We start from the raw sequence: 22,517 nt of genomic DNA, 5'->3' as shown, positions 1-22,517 counted from the left end.
AAGAAAGAAAGAAAGAAAGAATAAAGATAAATATGTTTTAACAGTCACAGTAGCAAAGCATGCTGCACACTCTTACTAAAAACTGTGAAAGATACTTGTCAACTGGTGTTTGGACTGACTTTTGTGAAGAACAGAAAGACTCAGAAACCACTTAGAAGACCCAGGATGCGTCACCCATGAGTCTACAATAGGCTTATATGCATGGTCATCTGAACCTCATACAATATATAGCAGAATTCTTGCTGTTGTGGTTTTCATAATTTCCCTAGTACCCTTTTTTTATTCGAAACTTGTGCATTTAAGATGATATATTCTTCCAGATCATCATCTCCATTCTTGAGAAGTGAAATTAAGTTCAACTCTAGATGTTGACAATGCTACCTATATTGTTTTATTATAATGTAACATTAACATTCTTGTATTAGAAAAACAAATCATACCTGTAAAATTGTCATGTCAGGACGATATTGTTTTCTCAGCCCCACATCAAACATGAGGAACTTTAGCATTTTAAAAGCATCTTCTTCGCTCATATGAAGTAGTAAAACTCCTGCTACAAAACTAAGGCCCTGGCAGTATCCTACTTCCTGGTCCAGAAGAGAATAGGCCTTCAAAATATTGTAGAGGGACAGCTGCCCAGCTCCCAGCTGTGCTGAGAAGTACGGATGTGTTGGAAATGTGCGTCCTGTGAAAATAGCAGAGGTTAGTGATTTACACTAAAGAATAGCCAAAAACACCAGAAAACCCATGAACAAACAAAACAACAGAACAATGACACAAAACTTGTCACATTATCAAATTAAACAGTCTTTCAAAAGGTAGATTCTTTTGGAAGACAGATTCTGAGTCAACCTTCAGGAAGTCTGTAGGAAAGTTGACAATATAAAACTATTGATTCATACTCTACAGCTAAGGGTTTCTCTAAGTAGTTTTGCTACGGTAGCTGCAAAATGAATTTGGAAATTGCCAGAGAAGACAGGCTCTGGGATGGGGACAGACTGCTGTGTGGAACAGCTAAGTATCTGGTCCTTCTGACTGGAACTTGATCAGTTTGTTCAAGGGCTTATAGCAAGGAGGTGGTTGCTTAAAATAGCGAGACTCAATTCAGAGGCTCAGTGACTCACCCAGTCCTCTTCTGTCAAATTAAACAGTGTTAGATTTTAGATAACTATTAGGATCCAAACATAGATTTACAACACCCAAGTTCTCTGGGTCAGGGTTCATTCTCTTCTTTGCTTCTTGTTTTTCCTTCCAGTAAGTGCATCTCATCACCTCCCACCCCATCTTGGTCCCTCCCAGTCTTATGGGTCCTTCCTTCTTTCCTGCACCACGAAGCTCAGACTCTTACATGAGCTGACCCAGTTCACTAACCTGGCAGGAGAATCCCATTTTTGGGGACTTAGTTCTTCTGCCCCATCACTCCACTGTACTGAGGTGCCCCATGAGCACCACCACAAGTGACAGGTGCTTGGAGAGCAGGAGTGAGTTGTAGGAGCATAACTTTTTCCCAGTAGTGATGGGCTTTGGATTTATTTGCCACATTTCTTTAGATTCCAGCCTCTGGTAAACAGTATTAGTTCCAGAGCTGTAGCAGTAAAACTGAACCATTCCCAGCCTTTCAGTTCTGGAACACGATGGTAATTTCCATCCCAGACTGATTTACCTGTGGAAACTTTCATACAGAACTGGAACCCACATGTCCTTATAACAAACCAATCCAAATAAGTAACTTAAATGATTAGTTTGAGCCATGATATGTAATCAGGAAAACAGCAGTTTGTGCAGTAGCTTCTGGGCTCTGTTCCTCTGAGTTCTTGAGCTAATGGGCACTTTTTCCCTGGGACTGCATTTCTAAGAAGCAGAGGGTGCCTGCTGCTGGCAGGTAAGGCTAAGGCTAAAGCAAGGGCAGCTCTAGCAGCTTCTTATGAACTCTGCCAGCTGCCCTTGATCTTCGTCAGGATGCTTGTCGCCTTTATTCTAGATGATTCCTGATTAAGGAGGCTCATTAAAGACCTAGATGATGGGACAGAGTGCACCCTCAACAGGTCTGCAGATGTCACAAAATTGGGAATAGTGGCTGATACACCAGAGGACTGTGTTGCCATTCAGAGGGGCCTGAAAGGCAGAGAAATGGGCTGACAGGAATTCAGCAGGGGGCTGGAGCAGATGCTCTCCAGAGGTCTCTTCCAACCTCAGCCATTCGGTCATATCCTGGTTCTGTGAGCAGACACATTAACAGCCTCACTTCTACAGATATTTCAGAAGATGTTTACAAGGACAGTATTTTCATCTCCAGAAAAAGAGGAAAAAAAAAAAAGCCTCGCCCTATCACATTTCCCCTGCTACATACCTGAACTGAGAGGAAATTTGAATACTTCTTTTATTCTAGTAGTAAGTGGAGCTTGTTTTTCAGTTGCCCACTTGTTAAACACCACCCCACCCTCTAGCTCCTGGAATGCTGCTGTGCTGCCAGATAACATCAGAGCTCCTGTTTCAAGAAGACAAAGCCCGGGGCAGAGTCCTTCTGCCATCCGGTAGCTGCTCTGGCCTGTCACACAGGACTCCAGCATGCCATTTCTCAGCAGGCCCCCCCAGGCCAGGCGCGGTCACATAACTGAACGCTACAGAAGTGATGCTTTTAGCTTCCACACGTATAGGGGAGCTTGCACTCCTTTGCAGAGACTTCTCCGCCTGAAGTTCATACAGCGCAGTTTATAGGCAGACCTGTGGCAAGTTTCTTGTCATACAAGTCATGAAGAAAAACCGTAAGCTGAGCAAGAATAAAAATGCAAAGAAGCTTAAAACAAAAGCCAGAAAAACAACAACAGTAAATGGAGGAGTCAAAGTGCTGAACTCATTAGCTGATTTGTTTCTGAGTGCCCTGTCTCTGACTTAACTAAGAATTTCAGCGTTTCCTTAGGACCAATTTCTAGCCCTGCTGAGAAGAGACTGAAATGAACTCTGATACCCCAAGAGTGCCAGGATGAGAAAGTAAGTACCTATACCAACTACTTCATTTCCAGAAAATAATATAACAAAATTTTCTACTGTGTTCAGCAAACACCCAGTGATGAGTACAGCAGTTTCCTACACTGATAGCATCTGGAGATCAGTTTACTCTAACTTAGCAGGAAAAGAAATTATTTACTGAACATAAAGCTAATGTTCAGGAGCTGAAATCCCCACTGACTGCAGCAGTTGTGCAAATGGGGCCAGAGAAGGAAATACACACACAAAAAAAACAACCTGCACAGAACTGTGGCTTTGTTTTTGTCCATGTATTGAAGTAGCACAGCGACAAGTACACTGGGCCAGGAGAGTGGCTGCTGTACCTTAACTCTGCATCCAGATGCTCCTCATTCTCAGGAAGCAGTTCCATCCAGAAAACCCATCAGTTCAACTAAGTGTGGGCAATCCCATTATGGTTTTGCCTCACATTGTGTCAGCAAGACATTTTGGGCTTAATTTGAGAATTTTTTTTTAAATATTAAAACTACACATTGCAAGAATGTAAGTTCTTTCTCAAGGGACATGTGGATGCTTTCAGAAGGATTCCTGAAGATCTGTTTAAGAGAAACACTTCTAAAAGTCTGACGAAACACAAGTCAAAACATGCAAATTCTTTCAAGCTGCCTATCCAATTGCACCGATAATGCACTGTACTACTCTGTTTTAACGTGAATCATTAAGGTTTTCAGCTTCCTACTTTCATCTTAAGGAAATACCAGGACCCCATCCTTCCCTCAGCGAATGGGCTAGCAAACGGCTCCCCCACAAAATCACTTCGCACAGAAACAAATGCATGCAGTTACTGATTCACCAATGCCTGCAGCTATTTGTCTCTCCAAGCAGAGCACGTGGCTATGAAGAGAAAGTACTTGTGTGTAGAACCAGACAGAAAACACGAACAGCCAGCAAGCCCCAGCGCTGTGTAAGAAAACCACCCTCAGGCTGGCTATGCTTCCAGCTGCCAGTTATTGCACCCTCTCCTGTGTGAGCTATGCCACGTTACGGACTCAGCTTTACTCAACCAACTCACTAACAAAGCCCTTCACCCATTACTGCAGCACTTTGGTGTGACAGAATCCCCACGCACATTGCCAGGGGTATCGATACCACATACGCTGACTTGACTGATGGGATGGTTACCAAATGATCTGTGTCAGCACTTAAGTGCCTCTCAAAAAAATACTTCTGGCACTGTGCAATCCAGAGGAATTCCTAGAATCAGCGTGACCAAGTCCTGAGGGAAACAATCTGCACATATTGCAACTGCCTGTTCCCAGCTGGCCACTTAAGGCTCCCTGGAGTGTCACACACTTCCCAGTGCCACTCCTCAGCCTGGCAGGCGAGACAAATGGAGCAAAGGTGAGACCAAGCCACTCTCCCCAGCTCAGCTCACACCAGTTTTAGCAGAACTGTGCCTGTTCCACCAGATTTTTGTTTTGCATGCACTGCCTTGACATTTTGACTTTACTAAATGTTGCAAAACACTGGCTGAAAGATGGGGCAAATATTCTCATTTACCACGTAAAGCTTAGTTCACCACCTAAACTTGACAAATCGTCTGTCTCACAGTTGGGTACACGCTGAAGACTGTACAGAGTTATTAAGAAGTAGGTGCCCCTGAACAGCTCTCAGTATAGATGATCCCTATAAGACGTGGCAGAAAGGGTGGATAGCCTTCTACTTACACTGAAATATATTCAAATACTGTTTGAGTATAGTTGTAAAGAACAGAAGTACAACAGGATAACTCTATGAGATCGTACAGAAAAGACCTAAGTGAAAATAATACACCATGTATCAGTCATTCAGACCAAACCAAGTACACGTTTTCCTGTAAATTATCACCATCCTATCGCATGACATGGCGTTAGCTAACGGTGCATAAATTTCCCCAACAACAGGTTTTTCCACGGTAAATTCATTCATTTAAACTTAGTTATTACGGAACTCTTACACTGCTCCGCACAGCTCCTCAGACCCAAACCACAAACGCTACCACACAAAAGCCTTTGTAAATTCTGTCATTCTCTGGAAGAAGAGATTATTTTGTCCTTCACTATGAAAGAACATGATGAACAATGAGAGTAAAAATTACCCCATATACAAGAGGCGACATCCTCATGGAAAAACGAGGATGGCTCTTGGTTTCCGAGATATCCGAAATATCCAAGGCAGGAGAGAACAGTATCTTAAAAGAAATATCCACAACTCTATATTCCCAAGAATAGCCGATGGATTAACTATAAAACGTCTGATTCAGACATAAACCAGTGAGGTGTTAAAAACTTGCATCAGATGTCTTGCTTTCAAGCACTTTTGCAAAGGTAAAGGTTAGACATGTGAGCATCTGACTCAACAGCTGCATATATTTGAACAATTACTGTCACGTTAAAATCCCTTAATGACTGAAGATACCACAGAATTCTTAGCCCAGCTGAGGAGCAGCCATGTGCAGCATGCTGCCTGGGGGCTGAACCACAAAGAAAAGGGAGAAGCCTTTGTGAGGGAAGGAGAGGATGCCAAAAGACTTTGCGAGCTCTATGAAACAAATGGCCAACTCATGGCTTCTGAAGTGGAGGGTGGAGGAGTTACTGCCACCGATACAGACCTTAACAGAACTGTGTGGGAGCAACAGCAACCGGTAACGATGTTTAGCAGTGATCCATGTCTTACAGAACGAGATGATTTTTGGTGTTCCTGGTTTGGTGATCTTAGCCTACCCGTAGCAAGAGTCAATCAATGAAAATTATTTTACAAAAAGGAACCCCAAGCGATAAAGGAACAGGAAATGTAGAAGGAAAAGTTAAGCATGGCATAGTTTTTCTGAAGTGCATAAGAACTGTTCTTCCATGATTACATGTATTTTCAGCAGCCTTTTCTGCTCCCACCTACTGGACGCAATCCTTTCATTGCATTTAGATTTCTTGTGCTTCTTCCTAATATTAGAAACAATTTTATATGAATTGAACAATAAATGTAAGGAAAAAGGGAAAACTAATTAAGAAGACCAAAAGCCTGTATGAAGCCCACCTACCTGCCAGCAATGCAAGCTTACAGCCCAGAAAGCCAACTTTATCTTGATCTGCATCAAAAGCTGTGGCCAGCAGGGTGAGGGAGGTGATTCTCCCCCTCTGCTCTGCTCTTGTGAGGCCCCACCTGGAGCCCTGTGTTCAGCTCTGGGGCCCCCAGCACAAGAAAGACATGGATCAGCTGGAGCAAGTCCAGAGTACGGCCACAAAGATGATCAAGGGGCTGGAGCAACTCTCCTAAAAAGAGCTGAGGGAATTGGGGTTGTTCAGCCCGGAGAAGAGAAGGCTCGGGGGAGACCTTATGGTGTCCTTCTAATATCTAAAGGGGGCCTACAGGAAAGTTGAGGAAGGACTCTTTGTCAGGGGGAATAATGATAGGAGTAATGGCTTTAAACAAAAAAGGGGTAGATTTACATTAGACATTAGGAAGAAATTCTTCACTCATAGGGTAGTGAGGCACTGGCACAGGTTGCCCAGAGAAGCTATGGATGCCCCATCCCTGGAGGTGTTCAAGGCCAGGCTGGATGGGGCTTTGAGCAACCTGGTCTGGTGGAAGCTGTCCTTGCCCGTGGCAGGGGGTGGAAACCAACACAAATCATTCTGTGATTCTATAACAGACACTTCAAAAATTCACAAGCTTTGGTTTCTAATCTCTACTGTACTCAGTGGAGTGAAGCAGATGTGCCTCCACAGACCAATTCACTGTCCTAAATTAGGAGCCAGCTACTGCTTACAATTAGGCAGAACACCCTGCTGAGAATTGCCATAAAAAAGAGCTATTGAGTGGATACCCGTTTAACACCACCCCCCCAAAAGAAAACAAACAAACAAACCAAACTTCTGCAATATTTCAGGCAAAGGTTCTAAAGATACAGCAATACACTGGACATTAGGAATGAATAGCACCTGCTACTCAAGCAACTGCACTTAAATGTTGACTTCTTTTCTTGACAATTTGTATTCCACTGGTCTGTGGAGTTCACCATCAATACCTGAAACACAAATGCATTAGAGATGCATCTAGCTGCCTCTAATTACCACATGTTGCAAAGGACCTTTGTGCTTGAAGTGTAGATTTTACATTTTCTTTGTGGTGCCAAGTAACAGTTCTCACTCACACCAGATCAAAAGCAGTTTTTACCCACAACATATTATTAAATGTTGAGAGGCTTTTTATGTGTTACTTTCTTTTATTTATTTCTCTTCTGGAGATCTCAAAACCCTTATTTTAATTTCACAGCACTACTGTACTTACCTAGGTCAATAAGTATTGCATGTTGCTGGGAAGTTAGCTGTTTCAGGAGTTCTTTATAAGGTGTGTCCTTTGGTTGTTGTTTATTTGGAAAATGATGTTTAAGATGGTATTGCTCTGCTAGAAACTTCCAGATCTCCCCACGGTGGTGACGTGGTACTCCTGAGAGAAGAAGGTCATTAATACAGTAAATTCCCACTCATTCTGAGGGTTCAGCTACAGTTGAACTAACAGGGTTCAGGAACTGAAGATCTGTATCTTGTATCTAGATATGCAAGCAGATCCATATCTGCCAGATATCTATCTGCTGCCTCCAGTAGACCATAGAAGCAGATCGAACTAGTGTGCTTGTACTTCCTTCACCAATAAAAGACACCAGCAACGTACCAGGACAGATTGAAGGTGGAAACAGGGTGAGCTTGCCTAAGTCTAAGGTTAGCAGTTGCATTCAGTCTAAAAAGTACTAGAGGAGGCAGCAAAAATTGTAATGCTCTTCTCTGAAAAACTATATGCTTATCATCCATTTTCCACATTAAAATATATGATAAAGCTCTGCAGTAGAAGTAATTGACATTTTCCCCAAATACAGCACTGACATTGCTGTTGGGAGTAAATTTCAGGAAGCTAGGATGCATGTGTACCCAAAGTATTAACAAGTACAAATGAGATGTGGTCTAGAGACTACAACAACAGCCATGCAATCAGGAAGCAAGTATTTAATCTCCAGTTTTGCTATGGGCTTGCTGAATGACTGGTGCAAGTAAAAATGTATTAAAGCCTAAATTTCTTTCTCTGTATCAAGGGATGAAGCTACTTAACTATTTCACATATGTAACAGTAACCTTTCTCTGCATCTATATGCAGAGCTCTGAAAGGAACAGAAAGGTTATTATTACATGAATACTTTATTCAGCACAAGATTGGCACTATTATACCATCTACACAAGAACTCAATATCCTATTCTTTGGGAAAGTATTCTGCCTAATCCATGATATACTGGAACAAGGTATTACAGTTTGAAGTAGCCTATGGCTTTAAGTTTTTCAGTAATACTTATTTTTACTAGACTACTGTAACTCAGAAACAACTACTTTCCCATGAAATGCTAGTATATCTGTATGGCATTTGAATCCAAACCACAAGTATATTTAGAGCGTGTGTCTGTAAATTACTTTAGGGAGCTTAACCCTGATTACTGAAAGTCTCCAACATGAAGCAGTGAGGGAAAGTGCCTCTTCAGATATCCATATGAAGTTCTGCTAACCTCAGTGAGGTTGAATGTCACACATAGGGTAGAATTGGCTTAATAGAGCACATCTACAGATGCAAAATTACAAGTGAATTAAAGTTCCCTTAAGAGGAATAGTTCCCTATCGAGTTCATCTCTGGATGCTACATTGTACATGTAAGCGAAATATGCATTATACTTAACAGCTACAACAGTGTATGTTATGGGTCAATACTACACATTTACTATCCTAATTTAAGCCCCATGCCTACTGAATCTTGTATTTCTTGCTCATTTGCCTTGCTTACTCAAGTCATTTTTAACAGTTTTGGTCTAAACTAGAACTTGCTCAGTTGAATTTAAATGCATTTTTCATTTCTGCATTTATATGAAATTTGACATCACTCTAACTGCTTGGTTTTACCACAGTTAGGCTCTACAGAGATGTTTGTAGCATTAAGATCTATGGATTATTTACCCATCTGCTGGCTACTTGTATCTGTTTATTAGTAGCAATTCATTAAGCAGAGATTTATTTATTTGTTTATTTAGCATCGCTTCAAGTTAAAGTGCTAGTTTGAACACCAACACAGGCCAGCATCACTGGACTATCAACCGAAATCAAGTTTTTCTCATGTTCACGTACTGACTGGACTTTATCTGTATGAAAGGAAGGACAGCTGTGGTAATGAATTTTCTGTACTCTGCAGAGATTCGTGCTTGGGATATTTGTTAGAATATTTATCAGAAATCTAGAGCTACCCAGTCATTAGAAATGGACGATTTGTTGCAACTTGCTCGGATAACAATATATAGGTAGGTTCAGTATTTACAACATTAAGCAGCATCTGCTAGCAGTGAATTCTTAATACTTCCTTTACACATTGAAAAACTTTGTATAGAACTATAGAAAGCTCCTTGGAGAAGCTGTCTTCAACATCAGCAACATACAGCACTGAGCATACAGTGCATTTCCAAGGAAGACTGCAAGTGGTGTCTGGAGGCACATGCTTTGCTCATCTCAGGAAAAAAAAAAAAAAAAAAAAAAAAAAGCAGAGATAGCAATGTATAGTGTTTGTATGTACATGTACTAGCCAGGCTGGAACAGAATTTCCAGTACACACAGCTTCTTCAGTTCTTTATACAGTCACGTCTTTAGCATTATCCAGACTTATTTCTTTAATTACAACTTTGTTTATAAAATTGGGTTGCAACTATTATGATACACAGAAGTACTATACACCTTTCCCGTAAGCAGAGTTTGTTTAAAAAAAGAGAACTCCAAGTATTTTAACTCCATTAATACAACTGCAGCTGTTGCTGAAAGGGAAAGTTACATGCATACAAATAACCGTGAAGATACCAAACATTGTTACTTGTGTAGTCAGCAACCTGAGAAACAGCTCCAGCAAGAACCTGGTTATAAGGAGTAGTTAAAGAGTCACCCTATTCCTTTTCAATTTATGCATACTTCAACAACTCAAAATACCAAACAGTGCTTACCTTGCCCAACAGCAGAGTGTATTTTTTCCACATCAAATTTAGTCTTTGACCTTCCAGGTGTACTCAACATTTTTTCCCAAATCAAAGTCACTTCTTTTAAGCATGGTGTGATTTCTTCATAGTCAAGTTTCAGACGTCTGTTCTGCAAATTGTTTTCTGAAGCTGAGAAATGATATCATGAATGCACCAGTTAATATTGTTTAATATTTGCAAAATGGGTTAATTTAACTTAGAATTTCATCATGCGAACAGTTATCCTGCAAGCCACCAAAAACTGAAGCCAATTCATTCTGAAACATTAAGGGTAAAAATTGCTGTGATTGTGGTGTGGGTTTTTGTTGGTGGTGATGTGGGTGGGTTTTTTTGTTTGTTTGTTTTGTTTTTGTTTATTTTGTTACATGCAGTTACATACATTAACAGTGTTTGTCCTGTTAAATGAAGCTCCTTACTGCTAGGCAGCTCTTAAATCTGAAGAAACATGAGAGACAATGACTCAAAAATAAAAGCCAAGATTTTCCTATCATGATATTTCCATATCCAAACTCTTAGAAAAAATTAGTGCACAAGACTTGCACCACAAAAAAACAAACAAACAAAAAAACACACACACACAAAAGTAGCATCTACTTATTATGATGCTTTATAGTCCACATAAAAAGGAAAATTCAAGTGTAGAAAGCTTCAAAACCTTGAACACGAACTGAATGTAGAACAATATGCAGGCTCTCTTGAAGTCGTCATTGAAGAAATCAGAACAAGGGTCAGCATGTAACTCAGGCTTAAATAAGGCCTTTTAGATCACCACAGCTTGTTAAGCAGGGATGCATTGTATTTTTGTGCTCTTCTCAGATTCTGAGTTACAAGAATATTGCACTGTATTAAATAATCCTTTAAACGCTGAAGGAAAGGATCAAAGAACGGTTGCAAAAATGAAAATAAATTCTGTATCTGCACATGAATTCCAAAGTTTGGAACTGGAGTGAAAATTTCAAAGGGACTACTGGCAAAATATTTAAGTTTCATTTCTGTTTTGTTTGTTTGTTTTCACAGATAAAGTGTGAAAGTGTATCTGGAACAAATGGTTTATTAGTGGCATTCATGTAAACTAAAGACCTTTTGGAACACGGAATGAATTTGTGCAGATCACAAGACCATAAAAACAGAAGAGATTTTTCAGCTTTTTCTGGAAAAAAAAAGATGCTGTGCTGAAGAGATGGAAGGGTGTCAGACATCTATTCCTAAAAGGGAGGAAATGCTGAAAGAATACACTATAAGGAAACCTAGACAAAACTACAAGGAGAGTGGAGTAAATAGATTCTCCATTGACTTGTCAGCGTCTAACAGTGAGTGTCCCAGTTGTTTTGTGTTTTTTTTTTTTTAATTTAACTGGATGGTAATGTGGCTGTAGACTCAACACATGCAGTCCCAGCACAAGAGTTCTGGGATATGGGCAGCAGCTCTCTGCCTGCAAAACCAGCAGGGCACAGGTTCAAGAATAAGAAAGGACTGAAAAGAATCTGTAAGTATAAAACAAAAACAAAAAAATACTGCTTTTCAATAATGGCCATTGAGCAAATTGCAAATTGAAAGATTTGGAACCATGTTTATGAAAGACTATATCAAAAAGCAACCATGCTTTTTAATAACGTTGCTGTGATACATTCACCATACCTCATTGTTGTGAGGATGCATTATTGTAATTCTTCAGATATCGGGACCTAAATAGAGCTACACTACCAGCAGCAAATAGCCTGCAGGCAGGGTAAGTGCTGTGGGGGACCATATGCAATGTCCAAGAGAGGTGTTTTCTCCTACACCCAGAAGTCTCAGCCCAAGTTTAAAAAATGATTTCACATTTGGTATACTGAACTTTTCACACTGCTGGGTCCTTACTCGACACAGCTGTTCTTCATGGAAGGCAATCCTTCCCCAAGTTTACACAAAGGCAAATAAGAATGGCCATTTTTATGCCAGGTACCCCACACCCAGGCGGCTACTCCCTTCCTGAACATCTAAAACCAGCCAGATAAACATTTCTGTCCTCCTAAGTCATATCCTCAAAAGATCACCTCTCATGGACAGTCACTTGCAGCTGCCACAATAAAATCGAAGGTCTTAATGACCTGCATTTTGACTTTACAAGTCAAAACAGCCACTATGACAGACTTGTAGGAAGCATTTGGCCACAGAAAAACTGTGTTAAGAACCACTGCAACTTCAAGTTTCTTATCTTCCTTCTCATCATGCTTCTGACAGGTCTCAGTCATTGCTACCTCATACAAAGCTTGCTTGCACAGTGCATGTACTACAAAGGGCACCCATGGGCTGAAGTCCTCAGCCAGTGCCTTAAGAGCTTCAATTCAACTCCCAAACTGGCTAAGCAGAACACTGCAGTGATCAATGCTTACACAGAGGCCTATGAATGCAAACGTAGAAAACAAGTTCATGATAGTGACTGTGCTACATTCCTTATTATCACTTCTAGACACCAGACTAAAACACTTCAGCCACTGTAAACACCAGACTAAAACACTTCAGCCACTGTAAACTAAAAGATTATTAATTAAGAGGAAGTAAATGAATTATAAGGTTAAGTACTTCAAATAAATAAACTGTAAATCATTATCTACCATAATGAGAGCTGAGGGAGATGCTACCAAACTGATTTACCTGTATGTCCCTAATACATTTCATTAAGGTTTGGTCCAATCCACTACCAAGGCCACAGAGCAAATCAAGATCTGAACTTGTACCACAACAGTGTGTAACAAAGAGCTTCACCAACCTTGTAATTTCTGGTTTTCTTTCTCCATTCTGAGAAGCAGTATCTGCTGAATGATGGCTTTCTTCCACAACTCACGAAGCTCACGGGGTGTCCGTTTCCTTTCTTCATTCACAGGACCAAAGGGGCCATCTTCACACACTGGTTCCAGTGGCGATCTGGGTGGAAGTTCTCCCAGTTCAGAGTAATCTTTGAAAGAGAGAAGCTGTTGTGAACTACTTAGACTTCATGAATAGGTGAAAGAAGGGACAATTTTCAAAGATTACATATATAACTATATATCTGTATACATACTTATACATATATATACATACTCAGAAACACACACGCACACAGGAGGCAGCAATACCAAGCAAGATTTCCCAGGTGACAATTTCAAGCAGATTTACTTTTTTTTTTTTGTTTCTTCTGAATAAGAATCATTATGGGCCAAAGCCCGGACATTCCTTTTTTTTAAACTTTGTGTCATATGCCAACACCACCACTTACTAATTACAGCTTTACAAGACAGAAATAAAAGGGAAGAGCTCTGAAAACCTGCAGATATACAAACTACAGTTGAAAACAGCTGATTCAAATAGGATATAAAATCAAAAATAGCACCCTCTTAATTTAAAAAAATAATCTCTAAACTCTGCTTGAAAAAGAAAGCACACACCCTTAGCTACACACACACAACACCAACTAAGGCCATACAACAGGCTAAATTACCTTTTCTTAAAGTAAACATTCAGAAAGGGAGATAAACACTTAAGACACCTTTGTTCTCACTTCTAATTTTTAACCACATCACAACCTTCTGCACTTTTTCTTTTGGCTTCAATTGGTCTACCACAAAATGCATCTTTTTGGTAGGAACGCAAGGTAATTCTAAAAAGACTGATATCACTACAAAAGAAAGAGATCCTTAAATATATCTCATACAAATTGAGAAGTTTTTTCTTCTTAGGGAAAGGGTAAACAACATTGTTTTTAATCAAGTCCTCAATGTAAAAAGCCCAAGTACTTATACTTTGCTTTCTTAATGCCTGATGTAGTATCACTTAATTCTACCATTGTTTTATATAGCTTTTCTGAAGGCTCAGTAGTCTTTGATATATTTAGAAGAAAAAATACTTAATTTACCACCTTTAAAATGAATGATCAAACAAAACCACCCCTCTCTTTCTACTGAACTCCAAACGGAAAGTCATCACAACAGCATTTCTCCCTTAGCCAAAGGGAATGGCAGAGGAACATTTCCCTGAGGAGAAGCTGACCAATTACACACACAAGAAAATGCTTTAAGATCAGTGTAACTAGAACTATTCCCCACTCACTTGTCTCAAAGACATGTCCATCCATGCATGCTCCTGGAGAAGAAGCATTCCTGAAACAATCATTCTGCATGGTAGCTCAGTGGTCCATTTCTTTATCACTGGCTAGCACAGCGATAAGTATTTCAAACCAAACACACACACACAAATTATCACATCTCTACAAACTAACAAAACAGAAGGGCTTTTATCCCTTTAAATTCTGCTCAGAAAGCTACCATATGTTGACTCACACGGTTCATATGCAGCTATTCTTTTCTTGTTTGTTTGAAGGCACTCACACAACTAAGCTGACGGCTAAATATGAATGGAAATGTTCACAGCTGTTGGCTTCTGCTTTTCTACGCTTTGCCTCTGTCTGTTTTTTCCTCTTGAAGAGTTAGAGAGGAATAGGGTGGGTCCAAATACCACCTGCTTCCTTATACAACATTTATTTGTGTGTTACCACACAAGTACTAAACTCAAGTACTAAATACATATAAAAATAAATGCAACCTCTTTGGCTACCAGGCACAATTTAAAAATATATATCCAAAGTCTGAGTTTATGGAAGTGCGGATACCCAGACTTTGGGCATCTACAGCATTTCATAGAACAATGAGCTTCATGGGATGGTGAACTAAGCAAAGGACAAATATTTGACTCTTTAAAGGCAACCACCACGTGTCACAAAGAAGTAGGAAGCACTGACACGTATGCATTCAGAAACACAGCTGAGTATTATCAACACAATAAAGAAATTACATCAGATCCTTCAAAATAAACTGGGAAACATTCATTTCACTTTTTCTTTACAGGTAAATGAAAAGATGTCCCTAGGCAAAGACTTGCAACTGTAAAAGAGCTTTAGGTAAATGTCATCAGGTAGAGAAGTCACCTGATAATTCTCAAATTGCATTGAGAATCAAAGGAAAATTATTTGGATTTGTTGCTTTTGTGATGGTATAGTGTGTACATTGATGTTCTGTAAATTTTATGTAGAATGACTGCAATGACTGCATATAGGAGATTTCATCACTTTTCAGTTTATATTAAATAATATTATAAGAGAAAGGCTCTTAAAACTAGCTGAACTGGCTTCATTTCCATTAATAGATAGGGAACTTGGAGGAAAAAAACACACTTTCCATCTTTAAAGAAAGTCTTTCATTTTCTTTAAGACAGCACTGCATGCAAATAGTAACATTGCCTTAAGAAAAGGAATTCCCCAAAATGGTCAACAAACCTTAGTGTAAAAAGTAATAGTGATATAGATAGGAACATCCTTATCCACTACACTGTCTGTAACCTTTCACTTGGTACATTCTCAGAGCATCCAGTAAGATGCACATACATCTTGGGGGGAACAAATCTCTTCCCACCCTACTCATCCTCTCAGTGGTTTATGGATCTCAGTGTCAGACATGTAGTCTGGTCTTGTATGTGCATATACATGTACATGTAATGCGTTAGAAATTATCAAACTACCTACAGAGACAGCTTATGGATACCCACTTATGGAAAACAAAACAAAACAAAACAAAAAACAGGCTGTGAAAGCACATGCAAGGAAATGAATTACATACATCCACACATTGTTTTCCTAAAGCAAGAATGACCCTAACATTCTCCTGTTAACATAATACCCTCTACTTTCCCAGTGCAAATTTTGTGAATTGTTCTCCAAGGACCAACTTAATGAAAGATCACCTTCTAATTTATTGGAAAATTTCTAGTCCTCCAGTGATCAACCTTACTGTAGCAAGGCTTGTAACCACTGCAGAGCATTAACCATTCGCGAGCATGGTCCTGCTTCCATTTAAGATGGAAAATTCTTGTCTTGTTACCAAGTAACCTTTAGCGAAGACACTAAGAGAAATTTAGCTCACAGAAGTTAAGGCTATAAAACAAAAAATAAGACAACAGAAAGAAATTATAAAATTCTATAGGCTGAACAATTATCATTATCAACCCTACCTCTAATTCCTCTGTGGAAGAGTCCTAGGCTTGGTTTTGCCTTCCAAATGGCAGCTCCTTTTCTATCTTTTCTTCCTTTCTTCTTATCACTTGTGGACATTTAACAGAAAGTCCAAAGTCCACTCTGATAAAGACCAACACATTCACAACCTGCCTTCCCTCCCATCACCATCCTGGCATGTGCCAGGATGTATAGAAACCAAAATGAACCAGTTTAACTGCTCAGGTGGCTTGTTCAGTTTGCAGAGTTGCGTCAGCTGTTTGGCTGGCAAAGGCAGGGAGGTGGAATGGGCAGGTAAGCCCTCAAAGTAAAGTATAAAATAACGCACGTTTGGTAAGTCAACACTAATCCACGTCCACAAACATATAACAGAGCCATCGGCAGATATGCCATCCAGCTTTCATATATAGAAGAGACCAGAGAAGAAATACTGTAACATGAAACTGAACATTTCATTGTTACGCACAAAAGATCCAGAGGACAGCAGAGAAAGCAAAGATGAGCAGTAGAGCAACTGAACTGAACATAACAAAGAGCGCACATTCCACCGAATCAAACTGCCATGTGTGAAAACCCAACTCATTGCCATTGCAGCTTTCAAAACTTGCAATAGATTAGTAGGTGCACTTCAGGACACTAAGTGTGTCAGCACACACAGAAAGACTGCTTCCCTGTTCAACTGCTAACCTCGTTGGCTCTTGCTGACCCCTAGTCCACGTTTGACCTGTACTTCTTTCAAATATAATTGCACCCCTCACTGCAGCTCCATATAAAATCCAGCCTCCATACATGCTGTTTCTACAGGCCTGCCATACTTCAGCAATTCAGGTTCAGGACTGGGCAAGTTGACTCGGTAATCATTATTGTATCTTATCATCATACAGGTTATTTTCCATAGGAAGTCCATATTACTTTTCTGCACCATGGACATCTTTAAGTCTGTGGGTCCAAACTGAGTATTCCCTGAGAAAGTGTGTACTTCACTGGGAAAGACAAACAGTTCTGTGCTGGTAAGAACTTGCTGCAAGGTAAAGAGCTACAGGTGAAACTGTTCCTGGAAATGTTGTACAAATGAACTAGTGCATCCACACTCACCTCACAAGTACTGCTCTGATGCTCCCACCTCTCACCCAAGAAAGAATGAACTGAGATGGCATTTGTGCAGCAAATCCACTTATTTGTACCCTACTCTTTGGCTTTATGTTGCAGTGCTTTAGTCCTAAGATGCCCTACGCTCCAAAAGGATCAACATGTGTATTGCACAAAATTGTCATGTGCATACATTATACACAAAACAAAGTAGGCATGGTTATAGGAAAGTGTCACGGTATGTTTGTTGCTGGACCACGTAAGGAAAGTTTGTAAATGAAAAGCTAGTGGATGACTGCAGCAGTCATTCAAAGGGCCAATATTTCATTACTTGGGTAGAGATATAAACAGGAAATTCCATCAGCTCCAGAAGGAGCTGCAATGAACACAAATTCATGTCCTCTTCTATAGGAGGACATTAAAGTATTCCAACAGCGAATTATCAAAATGCTGCCTTAAGCCTTATTTTTATGAAAGTTAATTTGTAATTGACTAACTTTAATTGATCAATAGTTTCTTATTCAACCAGTCTCAGTACTAAACGAGGCTTTGCAAAAACAAGAAGAAAAAAATGAAACCCACTAAGAGAAACCACACAGTCAAAAACAATAGAAGTGACAAACCCACCTAAAAGCCCAAATTTTCAAAACATTCTTTCACAAGTGCTTAGCCTAACCAACTTCAAATATCAAAAACAAGACTACAACATTCATCTTTGAATAGAAGCTGCAACCCTTCATGTAGAAAATGGTTTTATTTTAGCGTTTGTTTTTGGTTTTACATGAAGCTAAGAGAGAGGAGGTTCAAATATGAAGTGCTACTGCCATTTTCACTATGGAGTTATTTACACGTCACAATCTAAATGTGCTGTTTACCAGCCACATCCTTTCTCCAGGGTTAATAAATCAGGTAAGATACCTCACTAAGAACGTGCACGGAAGAATCCCAGCTGAGCATTTCATTTTTTGCACCAGACTATTTTAGTTTGTTGCATTTTAAGCATCACAGATTTCAGCTCACCAAACAAACAAGAGGATCTTCATAATCGCTCAAGTAGCATGACCAGATGCTTTGCATTACTGGAAAATTTAGATTTGGAATCACAAGCAGCAGCAAGTTCTTCTAGCCTCACATACAACTTCAGGGAACTACTGAACATAGAATTGCTGAAAATCTGTGTATTTCAGTACAATTGGTTAAAAACAGCTCTGAAAGATGGTTTTGAAGAGTTTGATTTTTCAGTTAAAGCTAAGAGCTTCTTCAAAAGTAATCACCACCTTCAGAACTCACCTCATTTATTAATATTATTAAATGCTGAGAAAGGAATGCCTTGATATTCCAGTGGTCATTCAAGTCATTGCACATGATTTGTGGTACTGCTGATAGCCCAGCTCCTATTCTGCAAATCAAGATTATCAGCATATGCACATTCTGAAAGGGACACAACTGAGTGATCAATTCTAATAAATGGGATTTATTACAGCATTTACAAAACTTGTTGCTAGTTAACAATCATTTCTTTGCTAAAAAAAACACTTCAACAGCTCTGGAGAACACACTGCAAATAATTTACACTACGTAAAAATTCTGAGTACATTCTCAGTATAGAATGCTAAAATGAGATTTTACAGTATGTGCCATATTACTACAAAATGATAATTAAAATACTTTTACGTAAATAATGGAACACTTCACCACAAGCAAATAAACAAATGGGTAGGTGCTAAATACGACTTGTTTTAATAACAGTTCTTCACATCCAAATTTTTATAGGAAGCTCTCTTCAGCACTTCTGATTTAACAGCCTGCTACTTCTGTCTACCAGAGACTGAAACCCAAATCCTTGTAATTAATGAATTAAGGTGTGGGTTGTTTCTTTTTCCTGTATGGAGATGCTTATACTTTCTGAAAGATCCTTCTGCAAGTCAAGTTTTCAACTACTACATAGTTGTTCTGGCTAAAGTTCCTTTTTCTTTTCCTGTGTACTGCTAAACAATACACAACATTTCATTCCTCCAAATTACTCTCTTTCAACATGCAACTCCACCCTAATGCCCAGCTTAAAACAGATCACCCATTCCCCAACCTAAAACTGACAGAACTGTTATAAAAATCTTGCCAGCTACCTCCCACAGGAAGAATGCTGACTACATGAGCCATTACTTTCCCACCGTATATTTCAGAGAACAATTCACACACCCTTTAAATCTAGCATTCGGCTTTACTCTGCTGGGAGCTTCTGACAGTCTGCAAAACAGTTTTCCCACTATGACCAATTCTGAATAGTCATTATGCAAAAACCATAGTGAAAAAAGTCCACTGCACAGAGATTTGTAGATATTGAGTTCAAGTATGTAAATATAGTGCTGTGCTACAGCGCAAGCTGAAGTTTCATGATCACTCTGCACTGCTTGAAGCGCATACTGCCCCTGAGAAGGGCAAGAGCATCCACCCTCTGCTTCTAGACACGTTCCCCTGCCATCCTCCCTGTGCCTGCCCTAATCCTTATGTAATACTGTCAATGAGCTTAGAAAAGTGATCCCACGGAAAACTATTCACCTTTGAGTGAAGCCCATACTTTGGCTGATTTAAAATAGTGGCCAGGCTCTTCCCTTCATCATTTTACCCATAAGGAGAGCCCGTAACAAAGTCTGATCTGCTGTCCTTCTATGGTGTAAAACCACCACATATGGAAAGATGACCTGATAAGTAGATGAGGGAAAGGTTGTGGATGTGGTTTACCTGGATTTTAGTGAAGCTTTTGACACGTTTTCCCTTGTTATTCTCTTGGAGAAGCTGGCTGCTCGTGGCTTGGATGGGCGTATGATTGCTGGGTGTAGAACTGGCTGCATGGCCAGGCTCAAAGAGCCCTAGTGAGTGGAGTTCAACCCAGCTGGTGCCTGCTCCCCAGGGCTCAGTACTGGGGTCCGTTTTATTTACTATTTTTATCGATGTTCTGGATGTGGGGATCAAGTACACCCTCACTGAGCTCACAGGCGAGACCAAGCAGGGTGGCAGCGTCGATCTGCCTGAGGGTAGGAGGGCTCTGTGAGGGACCTGGACAGGCTGTGCCCATGGGCCACATCCATTTGTGTGATGTTCAACAGGGCCAAGTTCCAGGTCCTACACCTGGATCACGGCAACCCCATGTGGTGGTACGGGTCTGGGGAAGGGTGGCTGGGAAGCTGCCAGGCAGAAAAGGCCTGGGGGGTGCTGGTCAGCAGGCAGCCAAACAAGAGCCAGCAGTGAGCCTAGGGGTCAGCAAGGCCAGTGGCATCCTGGCCTGCATCAGAAATAACATGGCCAGTGGGACTGGGGAAGGGACTGCCCCCCTCGTGCAATCCCTTCCCTAGTGGGGAAAAGAGATGGGGAACGAACCCTTCCCAAAGGGGGAAGGGACTAAGGGACGTGGTTTGCTGATGGGACACAGTAGGTCAGGTTGGTGGTTGGACTTGGTCTTGAAGGTCTTTTTCAACCCTGGTGGCACAGCCGCAGAATGCTATTTCTGTTAAAGAGTCTCCACGTAAGCATGAAGACCTGGGTGCAAGCAGGGCAAGGAGCTAAAAATCAAAGAACTGAAGAAACACTTTTGTAATTTAAAATGTTTAGAATAATGAATGTGAGAGCCAGAGTGAATTTTATGCAATCATTTACAGAAAACGGGCCAAAAAAAAGTATAGAAAAAAGTTAATGAACACCTCCTTTCAAGAGAAATATAGCACTGCATCAGATTATAGCATAATTGATTTTGTTAATGACCTGTGCTCCTCCTCTTCCATCTCCTCACTTCGTAAGATACAACACTCATTCTACCCACACAAATGAAAAAATAAAGAGAAATATCAGAGCAAAAGGTACTGAGCTTGTATCCAGCTGGAGGAGAGAAACACTGCCCCCCAGTGCTCCACAGCACCCACAGCAGCACAGCCACTCCTTGCTCCTCACCTCTCCAGCCTGATCTGGGCTCTATGCTCAGGAGCTTTCCCTAAATCACACTTTTTGTGGGCACAATGAAGAAAAACTATATTCACAAAAAACGTTACTGTTCTGAAACTGCATTTTAGACCCTTTTCCAAGTACAAGTGGCTGGTTGAATGATTTTGCCACGTGTCAATTCTAACAAACAGAAAAAAGGAAAGCAAACCGTATCATTTAGATCTACAAACCCTTCTGACACTGACAAAAGGAGTATAAGAGGAGTTCTGGGACACAGCAAGGGGCAAACAGCTGGAGAAGAGAGGTTGCACTGTAGCTTGCTATGTCAGAACTAACACAATTCAATCCTGAAAACTTTCAGCTACCAGCTGGAAAGCAGTAACAGTCTCTACAGGTCATTTTGCCTATGCAGAAAATCCTTTCAAGATCCCTAAAACCTGGAAGCCAGTGGCCTCTTCAGGCTCACTAGAGGCTGAGCTGCTGGCAGGAGGCTGTGACAGGCTGTCCTGCCAGGCAAACTGCGTGATGCATCTCCTGTGTGCTTCATCATCAAACATTACAGTCCCTTCAGCTTCAGTGCTGCCTTGGGAAGGTGGCAGGGGGACAGGACCCAGCTGTGAGCTTAGCCTCAAGACTGCATTTGTTCCTTGCACTTTGCTTACACAAAGAAGTGTGTGAAAATAGCAGCACCCACTAGCAGGAGGTGGCTAGAGGAAGGGCACGCACATGGGTGTTGCTCCTTCAACAGCCAGAAGTAATGGTTTCCTGTACCCAAGGCTTTCTGTTGTCTCAGAGTGCTCACCTTGTCCAAATGGGGCTGGATTGAGTCCAGTCATCAGAGAAGGCAGGAATCACGACTGGCAAGCAAAAAAGGCATTTTAACATTTCTAGCATATATGGTTGGTTGTGGCTCTACTGATTTAGGACTGTTTTTCATTCTACTCCCAAACTATTAAGAACTGAAAGGTTTCCTTCAAGGCAAGTGGTACATTTAAATAAAGGAGCCTGGAAAACAAGGTGCTCTCTGCCTTGCCATACACAATGCAGCTATCAAGGCACAGCTAGCAAACATTCCTCTCCAGCTGAGCTACAGGAAACGAAAATTTAGCTCAAAGAGCACTCAAACTACTAATGAGCACCTCCTAAAGAAGTAAAGGCTCCAGAAGTGCAAGACAGTGGGACTTGGTGCAGTCAGCTTCATATGGTAACTCAGGACATTAGACATCTCTTAAACTCAGTACCTCATAAGATTAAGCTCAAAAATTCTACATAAGCTATTTATCAGTTTTATATCAGTATTATTTGAGCTTTATTCTTCTTAAGTTATTTTTACACACCTTCCTTCCACACAGAGTGGCAATGGACAGGATGCAACTTGAGGTTCAGCTCCCCACTTGTCTATGCAAATGGACTCA

At 40.6% G+C, this 22,517-nt stretch overlaps 1 protein-coding gene across 10 annotated transcripts in view; it reads right to left on the bottom strand.

Annotated features, from left to right (window-relative positions):
- The window catches only part of TBC1D1 (TBC1 domain family member 1), a 110,147-nt gene that overhangs the window by 11,485 nt on the left and 76,145 nt on the right, over positions 1-22,517 (bottom strand). For 7 of the 10 annotated variants that reach the window (XM_084517646.1, XM_084517644.1, XM_084517647.1 and 4 more), the window contains 4 exons: positions 12,808-12,993; positions 10,023-10,184; positions 7,294-7,452; positions 441-685 (listed from right to left, as the gene is read on the bottom strand). In XM_084517646.1, coding sequence (XP_084373772.1) covers positions 441-685; positions 7,294-7,452; positions 10,023-10,184; positions 12,808-12,993 — 752 coding nt within the window. Of the gene's footprint in view, positions 1-440; positions 686-7,293; positions 7,453-10,022; positions 10,185-12,807; positions 13,010-14,123; positions 14,432-16,076; positions 16,228-22,517 lie in introns of those variants that run through there. The other 3 variants (XM_084517652.1, XM_084517645.1, XM_084517653.1) reach the window with 3 other exon arrangements.

Source organism: Aythya ferina, assembly GCF_964211825.1.
Source record: "Aythya ferina genome assembly, chromosome: 4".
In the NCBI taxonomy this organism is placed as follows: Eukaryota; Metazoa; Chordata; class Aves; order Anseriformes; family Anatidae; genus Aythya; species Aythya ferina.
Note: the sequence above shows the minus strand (reverse complement) of the source record. Positions and strands in the feature narration are given on the sequence as shown.